We start from the raw sequence: 18,835 nt of genomic DNA, 5'->3' as shown, positions 1-18,835 counted from the left end.
ATTAACAAATGAATGTAAAAAACTTTTTCCAAAGCAATAGAAGTGTGTATCATTTCACTGAGTTTCCCTGTGACTCAGATCACGTGATTTCCCCAGAGACAGCCTGATGACGTCATACACCTGGTCACACAGCAAAGACTCACCTGTACCTAAACAGGTTTCAGGTTGCACGTACCGACCGCAGCGAAATGTTCACTACGACTTTCATTACCACTTCAAATATCATTCTATGTTATACGTTTCCTTCCAAACTTGACACTTATGCAGGGTACTAATAAACGTTCTGATGTCAAAAGAACAAAAAAGTTATTGCTTCCTTCAACGCAGCTAGAATTGATGTTTATTCATGTTACGAACACCTTTGGGGGCGGTTCATTTGGGACGAAAATCTACTTCCGGGTGTTGGTGGGGAAATTGACAGCAGCCGCCAGTTGGAAAGTCGATAATTTTCGGGTGAAGATCTACCTGATTTCCAACAGCTACTTACAACTGGAACGTTGTCTCATTTTTCTTGTGTATGCTGTATCACAGCTGAAACCAACTGCGGACGTGTGTCGGTACCTGGGTTTTTGTGTCCGGACTTTATACAGTATATCTGATGTGACATTTCCCTCAGGCAAAACTCTGTACTTCCTTCTGCCTTTCTGCCAATTTCTGGATGGTCCCATGTTGTAGGTAGATTTCGTGCCCAAACCTTTGTAGCTAATAGCTCTGTACACGGTACTTTCGGTTACTCAAGTTGGAAGAAACAATGGCAGATGTAACATCCATGGCCGCGCCAGTCGATAGCGAGGATATCTTCACTATTAAGGAGAACATCCGTTGCCAAGAAGGACAGTTTCTGACTCCAGACCTCCTACTGGACACACACAAGCTTCCTCAGTTAGTGAAAGTGACATACGCGGAGTGCGAGGCACCGGGACTATCCAAGAATGAGGTAAATTCAGTGGAAATTGTTGGGTGTATACTCTCTGTTTGTAGCAACGTGTGGTTTAATAGTAGTACGGCAATTTAGGGCTATTAACTCTTATATCTTGTAATGATATGTACACATCTGTGGGTATTATCATACACTAAAGAAGGTCTAGTAGACTGCAAATTGAGTACAGGCAACAACGCTGAACTTAGTTCGTCCTGAACCATGCACAGTGTCTGGACATGCTAAATTACAATGAAAAGGTTGTTTTAAAAGAGGTTAGAGTCCATTCCAAGACACCGTGCGGATGTTTGTTGCCATTGTTTAGAATTGATTTTAAAGTTTTGTAATTATATGTCTAGGACATTTGATACTTCAGAAATAGTTTTAACACTGTTTCAACTTTATAGATATTTCCCTGGTCCTGTAAAACTTTGGAAATATTCATGGTGTGGAATTGGATACTTCTAATGGTTTCTAAATAATGATAACAGCATTCTACCATTATTTACCATTTTCTACCATTTTCTACCATTTTTGTAAATGGTTCGGTGGGCTGGGAAGATAGCAATTCACACATCCTTGCAAAGTATGGTTGGGTGCCATGCAACAATGGCCCACCACAAAGGAACCGCCAGTGCCCAGCAGTGAAATCTAAAAATATACAGATGCAACAATAGGGCTTACTTTTATGGGGGCAATAAACTAATTTTACCATTTGGCCAGGTTTACCATTTTTTGTAAATATTTGTAAATGTGAAATAATCACAGAGAGGTTTAACAATTATTCTAAATAAAGATATTTTTGTACAGTTACTTTCAAAATGTTTCTAAAATATTCAAAGAAATTCAAATAAATGAGTATTTTCTTAGTCAATTTTTTGAAAATAATTTAATTATTGTGGCTCAGATATTCTTTTATTCAAAATAATTCAGACTAATTATAAATATCGCCTAAAAACCCTCATGGTGTCTTGGAATGGACTCTAACGGTCCTTACATGTAATGGCAATGTTGTTTATACAACGTTTAGTGCAAACACAATGTTAGTCAGAGTTGACCAATCAGCGATCAGGAACATTTCAGTCACCATGCACGTAACGTCTAGCCTGCTACAGAATATATTATATGCATGAGAAACATGTTTTATTACTTGAGCAATGTTATCTATTGATTTTCAATTCAAACTTCATACGCCCTATGATCTTGTGATATGTGCACATACAAAGTGTTCAAAATACTTTTTTGGTTGCACGTAAAATTGCAAGCACACACGCACACACACACAAACAGACAGACACGCACACACACACACACACACAGAAACACGCACGCACACACTCACTTCACTTCACACACTCTCACACAGGTACACACACACATACATGCACACACACACACACACACACCACAGACTCACACGCACACTCATACACAGACACGCACACACACGTACACACACACACATATACACATATATACTGACTCACTCACACATATGTCAATATGGTCACGGTTTGAACTCAGTCTGTTTGCTTTCCAACGTGAAATAATGAGAAATAAATATGATGCATAATATGTTGATAGACACAGGCTTTGGATTTTTTTGCTGGTGAAAGCAAACATGGATGAGGAGAAATATCGATAGCTATGAAGCTGTCATATCCTTTTGCTTCCCCTATGCTTCAGTAGTTTCTGGAAATTCTAACCCCGGGCACTTGTTTACGGAGCTGTGACCACGCCGACTCTCCGGTTATTTACATACTGATCAGACACGGTTCAGTTCTTACAGCCAGACTATCAAGCATTCACCTGTCATAGTAAGCACTCAGTTGCCTATAAGGGTCGCGAAATCCACTCTCCAAGCAGAGGTCCGGCTCCGTTTTTTTCCGTTTTAGTTGTTTTGTCGGGCTTTCTGTTTTGTACGTTTATGTAAAATTACGGTACAAAGTAGATAGCCCAACAAAAACTCCTAAAATATGTCAAAAACAGCCAGAGTGTAACCACTGTTTGGGGAGTAGTCACAGCTTCTGTCAAAACGTAGACATTCAAAACAAAGGCACAAGAATACAAATATTTGACGGACGACATGAAGCCACTCTCTCATTGGTCGAGCTGCTAATTGCCATTTTCTCATTGGTTGAACTGCTAATTGCGCTTCTGACAGTCAGGATCGGTCTATTTTAAGAGATCGACCGGTGTTAGCAGGTGCACGAGCCTCGTTGAATTTCAGGTGAAAAATACGGACGGCCCTTTGTCGATTTCAAAATCGGACGACTTCAGGTCCCCTTTCCACTAGACGGCGATCGCGCTGCGCTCTGACAGCGACCTACATAGGATATGTGTAACCTTCAATTTCATACTTGATATATCATACAAAGTGTAAAACTGTGACCAAGAAGACAACAAAACGCACAAAGTGTAAAAAGATTCGTTTCTTTTCTATACAATTCGTTGAGCGATCTGTCAAATTTTAGGTTGCAGAGAGCGCGCGGCGAGAGCGCCATCCTAGTGGAAAGGGGCCCGGGGTATAATGGCGATCAGTATACGTGTGCCGGATGCCATGCTATATGTATGTGTTGAATAAATCCTACCTACAACGTTGTTAAACAAAACTACGGTGTATTCTTATCTAGAGGGCCGAAGTAATACAGTCAAACCTGCCCAAGCGACCATCTCTTCTTAACGACACCTGGCCATTACGACCGCTTTTTCTCGGTCCCGAAAATTTTGCCCATTGACGTAATCATTAAGTGACCTCTTCACAACGACCACCTGGCCAACGCGACCGTCCAAAACTGGGACAAAATCCCTGTCCATAACGACCGCGTCATTTTCAAATTTTGAGGTGTCATCGATTTTCAATGATAACTAGCGCGATTTTGTGCCGAATTCGGCCAGTTTGCGTCGGATTTTGAGTACCATTACGATATTATGTTCAAAATAAAGATGGCGTCGGATGCACGTGCGTGTGCTTGCTATTTGCCATTAAACACCACGGCAACGGAAACCATTTAAACTATGCAACGGGCATGTTGTGAGTAGACACTCTTCTAATCGACCAGCTGACCAAATCGACCGCTTTTGCCCGGTCCCCCGGGTGGTCGTCTTGGACAGGTTTTACTGTATATTATTTGAAAGTTGGTTTATCTGAAGTCTAGTTTTCTTCTATTTCAGATACTGCTCCTCCATTTCACGTACACCAGTAAAAAGGTCATGGCACAGAGTTTGAGTAAGGAGGGTGGTATTGTGGTGGGCCCCGAGCTGAACATACCGCTCGCCTACCCTGGTCGCTTCGAACTCCTGCAAAATCAAAGCAACGTCAAGGTCTTTGAAAGCCTTGAGGAAGTCATCAACGAGGACTTGCAGTCCAAGATGCCGGTAGTAAGGCTTCTTGTAGAGGAGGACATTCTGGACAGTGAGCTCCCTCCCGCCGGGGTCGCGTCTCCGGAGATGGGAATGGCGACCACGGGTCCACGACAACCCCTGTGTAAAAAAGGTGACGTCATAATGATTGTATCTGCACAGCCAAGAGAACAACCAGCACCAGTGCAACATGTTCAAGAGATTCCTGAAGTACACAAGAAAGGGCTCGGCCACAAGCTGAGGGCACAGTTCAAAGGCAAGGGGAGAAGAACTTCTCACACTGAGAACAAAGAGCCTGAAGTGCAAAGGCCAAAAATGATCTTCACGTGTAGCAACCAAGATGGTGACCTGGTAACCTTGCCGGGCGATCTGAAAGCACGGTTCACCCTGAAACCGCTTGAGTTCGAGAGCGGTACAACCTACACGGTGGAGAACGTCATCGACAACTTCAAACTGCCGCAGGACGTCAAACTCGTGCACGGGGACTGCCCTGGGGACGACGACGAGTTCACGGGTTACGTCCGGCTGTTCCACACCTATAGGGATGAAGTCATCGTCGGGACGTCTGTTCAAGACGACGGGCAGATCTCACAGGTCGAGTTTTCCATCAACACGGACATCCAGTTCAGTCCAGCCGACCTAGAACTCTCGGAAAACAAGGAAATTCTGCGCCTGTTTCAGTCCAACGTCCGCACGAGCGTTCTCGTGGACAGCAAGAACATGGATTCGTTCATTCTCGTGATGGGTAAACCATACTCTTCTATATACCAGGACAGAACCAGGCAGTTCAAACCTTCAGATCTCGCTACATACGCAAATGTAGGAGATATCGCCTCAACCAACCCTATATACGAAGAAACCCCCGAATATCAGGACCCGGACTTGCAGAAGGCAGTGGTGCCTTCCGCGCCTCCTATGGAACAGAGCAATGTTGTTGAGTACTACTCCCCCGTAGAACCACCTACAGAGAAGGATAAGACGTCAGATACAGTCACTAAGCCTGAAATTAAACCACGCAGGGCTAAGATACCTCCAGCGGCGGTGCCGGTAGGACTTTTAGGCGAGCTGAAAAAGGCACAAGAGTCCAAGAAGACCCCGCCCCCAGTACCGCCTAGACCCAAAGCACCTACAGTGACATCAGACCAAGGCACGAGTGGCGACTACACCGATTTAACGGGCGGAAATTACACCACACTTAAGCCAATCACCGAGTCGACCGTTAAAGGTCCCACATCATTTGTCACGTTTGAAAATAGCCTGTACGACTCACTTGCGTCGGAGGGAGACCAACCAGTCATTGACAAGCGCGCGTCCGTCAAAGACTTGGTCAAGCAGATGGAATCAACAGACAAAACAAGTACACTCGTTTCTTACAAAACTCCACTGAACATACGCCTTGCACTGCCGAAGGAACCTGAACAAGATGAAGAAGAGTATGAAGACCCTCCGCCCTCATCCGGTGGCCCTGAAGAAAAAGGAGACATCAAAAGCGATAGTGAATATCAGACGCCACCTCACAAGATTCCCGTGCAGTCACTTGAAGAACTGAAATGCCACGAAGATAGCCAAGCCTATGATAGCCCCAAGAGCCCAGCCGTGCAGATGGTACCTCCTAGTGGCGGCTACATACAAGGTACAGAGGGAAGCGATACGTGTCAGTTTCCTGTTGGAGAAGAAGTTACGAATACACACGCTGACTACGATAACGTAGAGGAGATGTATTCTGAGATACCGGCACTGACGGATCCGTCAGAGAAAAGCAAACATGGACAGTCGGCAGATTCACCAACATGGGTCCCGCCTGACGACCTGTCAACACTGTCTGTCTCAGAAGTGACGGCGTGCCTACGTCACCTTAACCTCGGAGATGACGTCATCGCGGCGTTTGAGCGGGAGCGGATAGACGGCGCCCTGTTGAGCGACGTGGACGAAACCATTATGACACAGGACATGAACTTGCGCAAGTTAGACGCGCTGAAAATCCTGAAGTTCACACAAGGATGGAGACCGTAAACAACCAAGTATACAAGTTTTACATGTACAGTGAAGTGGGTAAATCTGTGAAATTGTACCTGTGTTTTATTCATTGAAAGGACATAGAAAAATGAAAGTGCCATGGGACAGAAAAAAGGCTAAGGCTGTCAGAGACAAATTCAGGATCTTCCGTCTTGTATCCGTTTATTTAAAAAATCACGATTTCTTTATCATTCAATGGTTGCTTTTAGAAATGACAAAGGATGCTTATCAACATATTTACTTTCATGTGAATAGTTGAGGACACTACAACAGAACATAAAGCATATTCATATTGTATTGGTACTCTCATCAGCATAGTCATTACATTCCATGGTCGCAGGGTATCAAGGTATGACTTTATAATTTGCGTGCGGTATGGGACGGCTCTGATAAATATGTATATATGGAACTTGACCAATAATTCTGCGCCATGCAGCGGAGCGTTAATATAATAGGAAATAAGCACCAATGGAACAGGTATACAAATAATTCATTGTACAGCCGCATATATGTAATATTATGCTGTTTACGGATACTGCATATGATATGTGCAGATCTAAAATGTGTTGCTAATAATTATACATTGTAGAAATATGAACTGCCAAGACTGATTTTTACTATCAATTCATGACAATGTACATTAGTTTCCGAATTCATAGCGTTACATATACATCAAGTTCTAATGCATGATTGCAGTCTGACTGTAACGTCGAGAACACAAGCAATAAAATAGGTATGTGTGATAAGGCAGCCGAGTTGAAACAATTCTCTTTTTGAAACTCATCACTTTAGTTAGAAATCAGGTAACTAGCTATATAGTACTGTTCATTGTCGTTTTCTCGCCGACTATGACTTCATTTATGACTTAAGTTTAGCTAGAGGTCTTGACACGTGATCTTTCGGATACGTGACGTCAGCAATTGGTCAAACGTGCTAGGATCATTATTGATCCTGACGAAGGCAACAGTAGTCGTTGAAAATTTGATCCGTGTATAACTTTGTGTTGGAAGAAAGTTTAGCTTAAAATGTACTGTGAAAACTACCAACACAGATGAGCTTCCATGAACATCTAAAATAGTCACCGAAACTCAGTTATCTGCGTTTGGCCGCCATCCCTTGATGAATTTCTTGAGCTTCATGCTGTGGACACGTGACACGCCCATCTCTGTCAGCATCTCTCGGTCCAGCTCACACATCAAGTTCCCGTCGACCTGGTCCCTCTCGAATCTACAGGCAAAGACTTTGGGTCAATCAAATGACGTGTCGGACAAAACCCTGGACACACAGTTTTATGCAATCCACTGAATCAAATATGTGAACACACAGACTGACTACCAGTGTGTTCACATGTGTTATTTTGCGACTTCGTAGGTTGGTCGCAAAAGAACATATGCTGAATGCAAAAGAACATATGCTGAAAGCTAAACAGAGAAAGCAGTATGTACCATTCTTAAAGTCTTTAGAATCCGGAATAGCGGCCAGGGATCGAACTCACGACCTACAGACTGCATGTCGAACACCCACCACTTTGCCACTGGATTAGCTGGGGCAACGATCGCAAGGAGAAAAACGCAATTTAGCGAAATTAGCGTTGTTTGCAGAGAAAAACAACGCTAAATTATACGTTTTTCTCCTTGCGATCGTTGCCCCAGCTACCACTGGATTGGTACTAGCAATCCAAAGAGACAACATGTGCAAAAGGGTGCATACTTACTTGAAGTTACCGTGATTACTCCTAATAAGTCTTGCATTCAGCTATTATTTAGCGGATCAATTATTCAGTGGTTAATGTAATGGAGAAATAGTGCAAAGGCCGAAGCTGCAATGAATGAATGAACGAATGAGTATTTTTGTAATGCGACCTCGATGACGCTCGCGAGGTTGACTGGAATTCTGGGTAATATGTCAAGGGTGAAGGCCCCTGACATTGCGTTTTGGCCAATGATATGCAGATGAACAATGGTAGAGAGGACACTGTTTACATATCAGGGGACTTTACCTTTGACATATTACCCAGAGTTTTGTCGCGCCCGCATGACTGCGTAATAGAATGTATACGAAAGGGCTTCTGGGAGGGCTTCTAGAGTAGTTACGAGACTAGTGAGGTGAGACAGTCATGTAGATGCAGTAGAACCACTAGTCTCCAAACAGACCCAACGGTGCCTAAAGAGATAGTATCAAAGCTGGCAAAGGAGTATGGCCGGCCAAAGGGAGTCAAACGGGCACCGGTGCCGCTATACTAAGTCCTTGGCCAGCTTTGATACTATATCTAAGGAACCGTAGGGTCTGCTTGGAGACTATAGAACCACTACTTTGTGTTGAATCTTCTTAGTCTCCAAGCAGACCCAACGGTGCCTTTATAATAGAGAAAGTATCAAAGCTGGCCAAGGAGTATAGCCGGCCAGAGGGAGCCAAACGGGCACTATACTCCCTGACCAGCTTTGATAATATCTCTGAAGCACCGTATGGTCTGCTTGGAGAGTATGGCCGGCCAAAGGGAGATAGCCGGCCAAAGGGAGTCAAACGGGCACCGGTGCCGCTATACTAAGTCCTTGGCCAGCTTTGATACTATTTCTAAGGAACCGTAGGGTCTGCTTGGAGACTATAGAACCACTACTTTGTGTTGAATCTTCTTAGTCTCCAAGCAGACCCAACGGTGCCTTTATAATAGAGAAAGTATCAAAGCTGGCCAAGGAGTATAGCCGGCCAGAGGGAGCCAAACGGGCACTATACTCCCTGACCAGCTTTGATACTATCTCTGAGGCACCGTATGGTCTGCTTGGAGACTAGAATCTTCTCCCTCTAGTGAAAACTTCCTGACCTTGGGACATACTCGGCCATGTTGAGCAGCTGGAGACAGTTGCTGACTTGCTTGATGGACAGTTGGGAGAGGTTTGCCGGCACATCACTCAGACTGGAGAACGTCTACACAAACAACAAGGAAGGAAAGAAAATTTATTGACGTCATGACTAAAAAAAGTACAAAGACCCTGGGGTTTAAGACCTACATGTTCTTGAACTCGCAATGGATGTTTTTTTTTAACTCATGGTCATGCACCGTAAGAACGTCAACTGAAAACAAAGACCAGCATACAAAGATCTCTTACACCATTTTACAACGCGGAATTTATAATCAATTACTTATTAGGTCTACGTCACATTTCCTACCCGGGGGCTGACGGGCTGTTTGCGGAAACGAAAAAGTTAAGTTTATGCCAATAAATATGCCCAAGGCTTGTCGTTGATTTATTTTGGTCCGTTTTGCGTTTTTGTTTTATATCTTTCGTTCCCCAAAACTGCTCGGCCGGGTCCCTTTGCGCAAATGTGTCGTTTGCCTTAGCATATCTAAGGAAAACACTTACCTCTCTTTGCCCACTTGCTGCTTTCCTCTGTGCACTGTGGATTACGCCAATGTGTTCGCCTTCTTCTTTCTTGTCTTCAGCTTTAACTTCAGTTCCCACAGGTTTAACTGCCCGCAGTGGTGAGACCCGACCCGTCACTTTTGATGGCTTTGTGCCCGGGTCAGGCTTGTGCGGCTGGCTAGGACTGGCCGAGCCTTCAACCGATTTTATATCTGAGGAAGATGATGTTTTTCGTCTTGGCGCAACAGGAGGTTTAGGGATAGGGGTCTTGGGGGAAGCGGATTTGTGGCTTTGTGCAACTTTTCCTGTGCTGGTTGGACTTGAAGTAGGCTTTGGTGATGTTGGCAATTTCACTCCACCGAAAGGAGGAAGCGCTGCTTGTGCCACGGATGGTATGGGAGGTGGTCCTTTACTGACATGTGGATCTTGGCGGATAGGAGTTGTTGTCTTGGTGGGTGGTGGACGCTGGGAGAACAGATTTTTGAGTTCCGTTGCCAAAGGGTTTTGCTGGGCCTGGGCCTGGGGTGCCTTCTGCCTTGAGTCAGCCGCAGCAGCGCCGCCAGGCGAAGTGCACCTGAATCGGAAGAGAACGAACAGTGTTAAGCTAAGGCCACAACCCGCCGTATGTGCAAATAAGCAATCTTTTGGGATCCGTAAGTGGTACGTACCGCCTCCGTACGAACTCGTAGGGAATCCGACGGATTTAGGAGCACACAGACACGCCCTAGAACTTAACGTGCAGGCAATCGGGCTGCGCATTCGCCCCCGTACGTGCCAGTACGGGCGACGCACCTGCCCTGTACAGCCAATGAGCGTCCCCACGTTTTCAGAAATACGTGGTGGACGTGGCCTGCCAAAAAAACGTACGGACAAATTGCACGTACGGCGGGTTGTGCCCTTAGCTTTATCCTGGACTACAAGGATAAAGGGATGGTATGTTTTAAGAAACGTTTGTGCGTGTGTCTGGTTGTGAAAAAGATAACCCAATAACTGCTGGACAGACTTGTAGCCCTTCGGCCTGAGAGTGTCCACAAACCTACGAAGTCGCAAAAGAAACTCCTAAACATAAAGAGGATAAAGAAAAGAAGGACCAATTCATATCATTTTGGTCATGCAGATAACGTAAACATAGCAAAGATGAGTTAGCATTAATAATGTAAAAATCCATGATTCCATTTTTTCTTAATATGACATCAATGTATGTAACACATGTATGTTCCATGAGAGGAGGAACATAACCAGATACGAATTGTGATCTGGACCTAATTTGGTAATTATTATGCTATAACTCTTTATTGGGAAATGATAAGAATGTCATATTTGTGATACAGACGGACAGTGCAACAAGGTTACACATCTTGGGGTGGTCACCAGTAAAGGAAAGAATACAAAAAAGAAGTTTTGCCACATTCTGCAGGATAGTGCACACAGGACTACCAAAACCACTTTACACCCAACTCACATTCCAGTCAACCAACAGTCGGTACCAAACACGATCAACAACAACAAACTGCATCAAACTGTCAAAACCCAGGACCAATGCAGAAAAGAAGCGCTTCCTCTAACGAATGGTTACTAATTAAACTTGTATTTTCTCTCAGCTGTATAGCTTGTAATGTACATACTATGTTATGTATGTGTGAAATGTTGTGCGTGTAGTGATGTATTTTATATAGACCACTGGAAGAATAGCTGGCAACATAATGTTGTTAGCTAAAAGTGGATCTAAATAAAATCAAGTCAAGTCAAGTCAAGCGATAAGTCAGGTAAACATAGCCATGCATCGATTATGTAAATTTTGTATTCGTTTGCATCTACTAAAGCTCTGAATATTTCATGGAGCATGAAGTCGCCGAACTCTAGTTTGTGACGCAGTCTCTTCCACATTTTGTTTTCCTATCCCGTATTTCTGTCTACCAGTTTAAACATAATCTGCCGAAAAATGTAACCGAAAACGGCAAAACGGAAACACGACAACATCAATATGCATATCATGTTCCACCAAGTGGCATTACTCTTGAGGAATTTACTTCCTTATCGGCATTACTGTTTTATCAGTGCAAACGGATAGGAGGTCAAAGTCTTTCCCACCAACCTCTACTTGGAAAGTACACTTAACGCACATTCCATGAATTACGATCGCGACGAGCGTATATAAATCTATAAACTACCTTCTCCAAATGATCTAACACTTTACAAGAGCTGCGTTATGGGTGTTCTGTAAATACGGCCCTCATTTGATGACAAATAAAAAACAATCACAAACTCGGGCAAAAACAAAATGTCAAGCTCGAATTCTTCTGACATTTGGGGTTCGTTTCGGTTCCCGCGAACACCCTGAAGGCACAAGCTGATTCCTTTCATGGTAGTCACCGGAACGCTCGCCAAAACTGACTGAGAACAATGGGGGGTAAAGTTCACCCGCTATGCCTTCAGAACGTAAACACAGCACAGAGGTCAACGTACGTAAGTACGTCAGAAGAAAGGATTGAAAATGAAAATATGGCTGACCTGTCTTCGTCGATGTATTCGTATTCTCCCTCTTCTGGTGGTATTGCAGGTCTGGTTTCTCCTGGTAGAAATAAAAACATCACGGGTGTTATTTGGATCTGAGGAAGAATAGCCCAACCCAAATCACATGTATCTCAAACATTTGTGGTTCTTATAACGACTTTGTGCGCGTACATTAAAAGCTGTTTGTTTACATTTGCCACAAATAAAATTAACAGATGCCATAGGGATGTGTACCTAAACGTTACACCTGGTAAATGTACGGTGATCAGTTATAGAGGTTTAGGTACAGGTCCTGTACCTGTACATGAACAACTTGACAAACTAAAGTGCGGTTTTCATTGAGGACAGAGACATGGATAAACAGTGAACAGAATAGTATTTAGTCTTCAGGTATCTTCAGAGAACATGTGCTTCGAGAGAAACAAAGATGGTACTGGTTCAACTGCATATGCAAATGTTTTCATATTTTTCCAGTGCTTATCTGTGCTCTTTGTGCACGTGGTAGGAGTCACATGCTTTAAGTAACAGAATAAGCCAATACTTGAGTGTAAATCCATTCAGGAACAGTGATCAGTACATTGATATCTAATATTTTTATCCTGTACCTGGATTATTTTCACGGTATTGTAGAGTCCATTCCAAGACACCATGCGGATGTTTGTTGCCATTGTTTAGAATTGATTTTAAAGTTTTGTAATTATATGTCTAGGGCATTTGATACTTCAGAAATATTTTTAACACTGTTTCAACTTTATAGATATTTCCCTGGTCCTGTAAAACTTTGGAAATATTCATGGTGTGGAATTGGATACTTCTAATGGTTTCTAAATAATGATAACAGCATTCTACCATTATTTACCATTTTCTACCATTTTCTACTATTTTTTGTAAATGGTTCGGTGGGCTGGGAATATAGCAATTCACACATCCTTGCAAAGTATGGTTGGGTGCCATGCAACAAAGGCCCACCACAAAGGATCCACCAGTGCCCAGCAGTGAAATCTAAAAATATACAGATACAACAATAGGGCTTACTTTTATGGGGGCAATAAACTAATTTTACCATTTGGCCAGGTTTACCATTTTTTGTAAATATTTGTAAATGTGAAATAATCACAGAGAGGTTTCACAATTATTCTAAGTAAAGATATTTTTGTACAGTTACTTTCAAAATGTTTCTAAAATATTCAAAGAAATTCAAATAAATGAGTATTTTCTTAGTCAAGTTTTTGAAAATAATTTAATCATTGTGACTCAGATATTCTTTGATTGAAAATAATTCAGACTAGTTATAAATATCGCCTAAAAACCCTCATGGTGTCTTGGAATGGACTCTAATAAGTGCCTAGTATTCGAACAAGGCCATGATTTTAGGTGTTATACTCTATAGCCTATTGGAAGCTATACTAACGTTATATTATTATTTAAGATGCACTTTTATAGAATCACATGAAATAATTAAAGGTAAAACTAGTGTCTACAAACCTTTTACGGGAGGTGTTATGCCCTCCGGCACGCTATCATAGTCATCGTCCGATATGGTCTCATAGTCTTCCTCATTACTGTCATAATCGTAGTTCTCTGGAGTAGAGTAGAAAGTTTAATGATTAAACGATGTATACCATTAGAAATTCACATAATCAAATTACCATTAAAAAATTGAAGTCCCTCTCGAATCAAACATGGCGCATCTGTCGACGCCTATCTCCGTTTCTGTGGCCCTGGGCCACACAGCGTTGTGCAATCACTATAGCGGTAGGGCTATTTCAGTGTACAGGAAGTAATCTCTCGTACACTTTCTCCGATGCTGAGTACGGAGTATAGAAAGCAGCATGTACCATTCAAGTCTTTGAAACTGCCACTAGGCCCAGAAATGTTTAGTTAAAGTAAGAGGAAACCCACAATAAACCTTTTGGATTTTTGGTTCCTCCTACATGTTTTATTCTCACCCTTTGCAATCTTATGATTTTTTTTGTATTACATGTATGCGCAGATAAACAGTAAACAATAAACAAATTAAAAGCATAAGTATATCAATCAATCAATCAATCAAAGAAGTGCAACACTCTAACATGAACCGTCAAGACCTTAATCTGCGTGTGAATTACACTATTCTTTTTTAATTTGATGACTCAGATGTCAGATTGACAATTTTCCTTATACCCCCGTCACATTTGGCGAAAATTGATCGGACGACGATTCTGCGGCAATCGCCCGAGCCTCGCTTATAATAATAACTTTATTACGCAATGCACAATTGTCCTGGGTACAAAGTATGGCTTATATGTGACAGGGACGGTTTTCAGGTTAAAAATAAACGCAAAACCCTCTGTCGATCTTAAATATGGCCGATCTTCCATCGATACGCCCGAAGATCGTGGATAATGTGAGAGGGGTATTAGGCGCCATATGACAGACAAAATACGTGAACTGGAAGGGGTAATATGAAATATAGCAATCTTAAAAACCCTCTGAAACACTACAACGGTTGACTATTGTTCACCTGATTCAGCTTGTGAAGATGTTGATGCTCGCGGAGTAGTTAACTCTCTCACGAGGCTGTCCGGCTTGCTGGAGCGGTCCACATTGGGCGGAGCCTCGTCTGCTCCGGGCACGGGCGGCTCCTCGCACTGGCCCCGAGCTGGGGGTGGCGGCGGTTCCTCGTCGGGGTACGTCAGGGGGGCGAACTCAAAACTCATGTACGGGTGCTCCGACATCCTGTCTACGTCAAAGTCACGACTGAAGGCTGTCAAAACTGTTTCATACTCGGAGCTTCGTTCGAACAGTCCCTTGGCGACTAAAAACTTGATCTGAAAAACAACGACAAATTTGCTTCTAACGCTAATTTATCTTCATCTGAGGGGGAACCTAAATCCGTTGTTTAAATCTAGAGCATTTATGGATGTCAATTCTGTGGGGGGACCTAAATCCGTCGTTTAGAGCATTTAGGGATGTCAATTTGATGGACGATGTTTCAAACTGGAATAATTGAACACATCGCAGTTTCAAACTACATGCACCGTCCGTCGACTTGATATCCCTATCGGATATAGGTTACCCCGCGGATAAAGGTGAATTTAGCGTTACATAGGTGAAGACGTCGACATGACTACTAGGAAGATGAAAATGGATGCAAAAGAACGCCCTCAAGACCCACTTTCGCCTTGATAGGCATAACCAGGAGATCTTTCTTGTTTTCGTTGGTCTTTTGGGTGAGACCCTGAGTGGTGGCGACGAGGTACTTCTCCAGCGTGGTCCCCTCTAAGCGCAGGATGCCATCGAACGAGTACCCCAGCGACTGCATGACCTCCGGGGAGCAGTAGTTGATGTACCCGCCGTAGAACTGCACACGCCGAGGGAGGGGGAACCTGGCAAGTTGTAGACAATGAAGGAAATCAACATGGCCTAAGTAGACGATAATACTGTAAATGCAGAAAACTTAAAACCACCGCGAACATTTTTTATTATGGTTTTAGACTGCAGTCTATGGTGTTACCGCGAACTTAAATCCACCGCGAAAGTCCCTTTTCCCGCTACCGCGAAATTAAATCCCCGCGAACTTAAATGCATTTACAGTATACCCAACGTAAGTTTGCTCCTGAAGTGTACTTCATTTTGTCAGTCAATAACCCGAACGTTTCCCTAAACATATTACACTGTAGATTGTACCACAAGAAACGAATTGTGCTTTATGAATAAATCAGAAAAGGGTTTCCATATTTTGAACATCTTAATGCAACGGATAAATTTCTATTTTTGATGCGCCTAGATCAGGGTTTCTGTATATCAAACATTATCTGTTCCTATATCGGCGAGGATGAGTGAGAGTGAGAGTTCCTATATCTACACCTGTACAAAGAAGCGAGAAGATGTTAACCATCCTGTTAGCTTAGCACCTTCAAATACTAGTAGTTATAAATAATGAAGGAAATCAACATGGAGAAATAATATTGCATCTTGTTGTCTCTGCACATGTCTGTTATGCCTGTTACCAGTGACCTGTACCTAGTCCGTCGAGGCATGAATATACAATAAAGGTCTTTCCTTCATTCATTAATAATCTGTAGCCTGACACTAACTGCTACAGCCGATAGACGCTGTGTCTAAACAAGACCAGACCATTCTTAAGACTAGCAGGCAATGTTTGATAGCCGCGCGCTAGCTGGGCTTCAGTTGTGTTGTTACCCGTGTCAGCGAGAAAGTGCCTCGTGGCTAAATGCATTTTTATAGGTTCATGTAGTTTTACATTAATTTCAATGTAGTGAAATATCTCATCAATTAGACCAGAAAGTAAAAAAACACAGAAGAACACATTACTCCCTTCCTTGAGAGAATGACAAGGAACTTATAATAGGATTTAGCCTAGTTTGCTTTGTAGATTTTTAGGAATAGCTCACTTCTCACTGTGAACATTAACAGATAAAATGTAGTTCATCTTCCATTGCTTTCCTGATACAATATTTGCATGTTCTCTCGTCTTGGGTAAGTATCTGCCCTTTTCAGGCGAATGAACACTAATTCTCATTTAACATAAAGTGGACAAAATCTGTGTGGCATATGTATCATAGTTTCCATACTCAGATCTAAGATTTTTATACAATCACTTGTATTGACAGATAAGTTGTGAAGGGAGGTTTGAACATACATGCCTAACTGAAAGCCTCTTCCTTATACCCCCCTCACATTAGGCGAAAATCGATCGGACGACGATTCCGCGGTAATCGCCCAAGCCTCGCTTGTAATAATAACTTTATTGCACAACAACTATACAAGGTACAGAGTATGGCTTATATGTGACAGGAGCGGTTTTCAGGTAAAAAAAAATACGTATACGCGCAACACTCTGTCGATCTTAATATCTTCCATCGATACGCCGGAAGATCGTGGATAATGTGACAGGGGTATTAGCGATACGCATCAATGTTAATATCTAATGTTACATTGTTGATGTTGATAAGGTGTCTACGTTTCCCAGTCGGACTGAGAGTCGCGAGTATTGTTGAGGGTCCGGGGCATCCCCAAACAATCCCCCTTCCAGGGTGTGGAGTTTCAGACAGTTTTTTTAGAGAAAATGGGGCTTCCTGAGGGGCAAATGTGCTGTCAGACAGGTCACACGAATGACAATTACAGTTTACGACCTTGGCTACATGCGTGATCTGGTAGCATCCCTGGTCAATCAGAATTTATGCTTGTCATAGGATCTGCTCCTCACTGGGTAAGGGCGTCTTTGGGAGGGTCTTACATTTCATGGGCCTCCATTTCCTCTCTTGTTTTTAGAATAACGCGTCCAAAAGACGCATGGACTCATCACTGACTCACTAAAAGCCTCAGCTTGATAGCCATATAGTCAAGCATTTCATATACACATCACAGATATCAGATACAATAAACCACGAGTCTTTACCATTGTGTTTCTTAGTTTCACGTGGAAGCAAGGGAAGAAGTATTCGCGGAAGTCGGAATAGCCCTAACATGGAATGTGTGGCACCTACATGTACAGTCTACTACCAAAGGATTTGTACACCTGGTGGTTAAAAAAACATCATAAATAAATTTTATTCAAGTGGGCCCACCTTTTTATGATCTCTGAGATGGTGTACGAATTCTCGTCGGGAATCACCAGAAACCTTCCCCGGCATTCGTGAGGCAGGAAGCACTCCTTGTCATCGTTCACGCGGCACTTGAGAAAGGGTCTCAGACCAGTCTTGGTGGGTCGCTTGGCGTTTTCCAACAGTTCTAACTGGTCCCCGCGGTGCAGCCGAACCCCTCCCATATCACTTGTGACGGACATGTCCGTATCCACACAAACGAAGCGTGGAAAGTTCTTCGCCACCTCTCTTACACTGTTGTAGACAACGTCTGTACCTTCTTGTTCTGACGGTAAAACTTCAAAATACCCCCCATAGTTGAGGGGGATGTGAAGTTTCTCAACTTTACTTCCGGGTGTGTCGCGCCCTCCCTCTACCGTGGTCACCACTTTCTCCTGCGTCTTGACGCCGTGGATCTTAAAGATCTGTCCCGAGGAGAAACTCCACATTTCTCCGTCTCCGTAGAAACCCTCGCTTATTTGCACCATCTGGGGAAAGTCATTGGCTTCTTCGAGAAACTCCTCCGGGCTAAAATCCCTGTAGTCGATCCACTCCACTGTCTCTAGCGTACCGCGGCCCGCCATCTTGCCCCAAGTGCAGTAAAGGGGGGTCGAACAAAGGTCATTTGGTGGGGAACTTGAAAAGAGGAAGTCACCTTTTATTGTTTGCCGACGCATTTATTAAAGTGTACTACTGAGGTATGAAATTGCAAATAGCACTGAGGTGACGGGCAGCTAATGCCTTAGGCGAAACTTGTATAGGCGATACATTTTGTAAGGACTTTGACGCCCATAACTGTGTACGTAAATACCCGTACCTGTACCGTACCTGTAAAATTGAATGGGCACATGCCCGGAACAAAACACCTGTGTACCTGTACGTAAACAAGCTTAAGCACTTTTTAAAGACTAGTCACATAGATAACGGTAGACTCGGGATCAGCGATGACAAATGTGATTATCTTGCAGTTGAAAATTAAGAGAACAATAAATGGTTTTGAGAGTCAAATAAAAAAAAAATATAAGTAGTTCCCCATGCAAAGATTACAATTTATCACTTAAACAGACAGTTAG

The 18,835-nt window shown here is 43.1% G+C and overlaps 2 protein-coding genes across 3 annotated transcripts; one reads left to right on the top strand and one right to left on the bottom strand.

Annotated features, from left to right (window-relative positions):
* Nucleotides 1–381: 381 nt before the first annotated feature.
* On the top strand, nt 382–7,038 carry LOC118409484 (GRB2-associated and regulator of MAPK protein 1-like). Of its 2 annotated transcripts, XR_004830448.1 has the most exons (3): nt 382–937; nt 4,094–6,598; nt 6,648–7,038. XR_004830448.1 is itself a non-coding variant. In XM_035810532.1 (2 exons), the coding sequence occupies exons 1-2, from the start codon at nt 752–754 to the stop codon at nt 6,293–6,295; spliced, it is 2,388 nt and encodes a 795-aa protein (XP_035666425.1). In that variant the 5' UTR covers nt 382–751; the 3' UTR covers nt 6,296–7,038. The 2 variants fall into 2 exon arrangements, 1 of the variants encoding a protein (XP_035666425.1); XM_035810532.1 differs by having other exon boundaries at nt 4,094–7,038.
* Nucleotides 6,344–18,486, bottom strand: LOC118409485. Its single transcript, XM_035810533.1, has 8 exons — nt 17,748–18,486; nt 15,332–15,542; nt 14,678–14,984; nt 13,660–13,755; nt 12,172–12,232; nt 9,661–10,234; nt 9,120–9,223; nt 6,344–7,525 (listed from the first exon to the last, which is right to left on the bottom strand). Exons 1-8 carry the CDS (start codon nt 18,437–18,439, stop codon nt 7,387–7,389), a joined length of 2,184 nt encoding a protein of 727 aa, XP_035666426.1. The 5' UTR covers nt 18,440–18,486; the 3' UTR covers nt 6,344–7,386.
* Nucleotides 18,487–18,835: the final 349 nt, after the last annotated feature.

The sequence above is a fragment of the Branchiostoma floridae genome, chromosome 2 (assembly GCF_000003815.2).
Source record: "Branchiostoma floridae strain S238N-H82 chromosome 2, Bfl_VNyyK, whole genome shotgun sequence".
NCBI lineage: Eukaryota > Metazoa > Chordata > Leptocardii > Amphioxiformes > Branchiostomatidae > Branchiostoma > Branchiostoma floridae.
The sequence above is the reverse complement of the archived record's forward strand: the minus strand, read 5'-3'. Positions and strand labels throughout refer to the sequence as shown.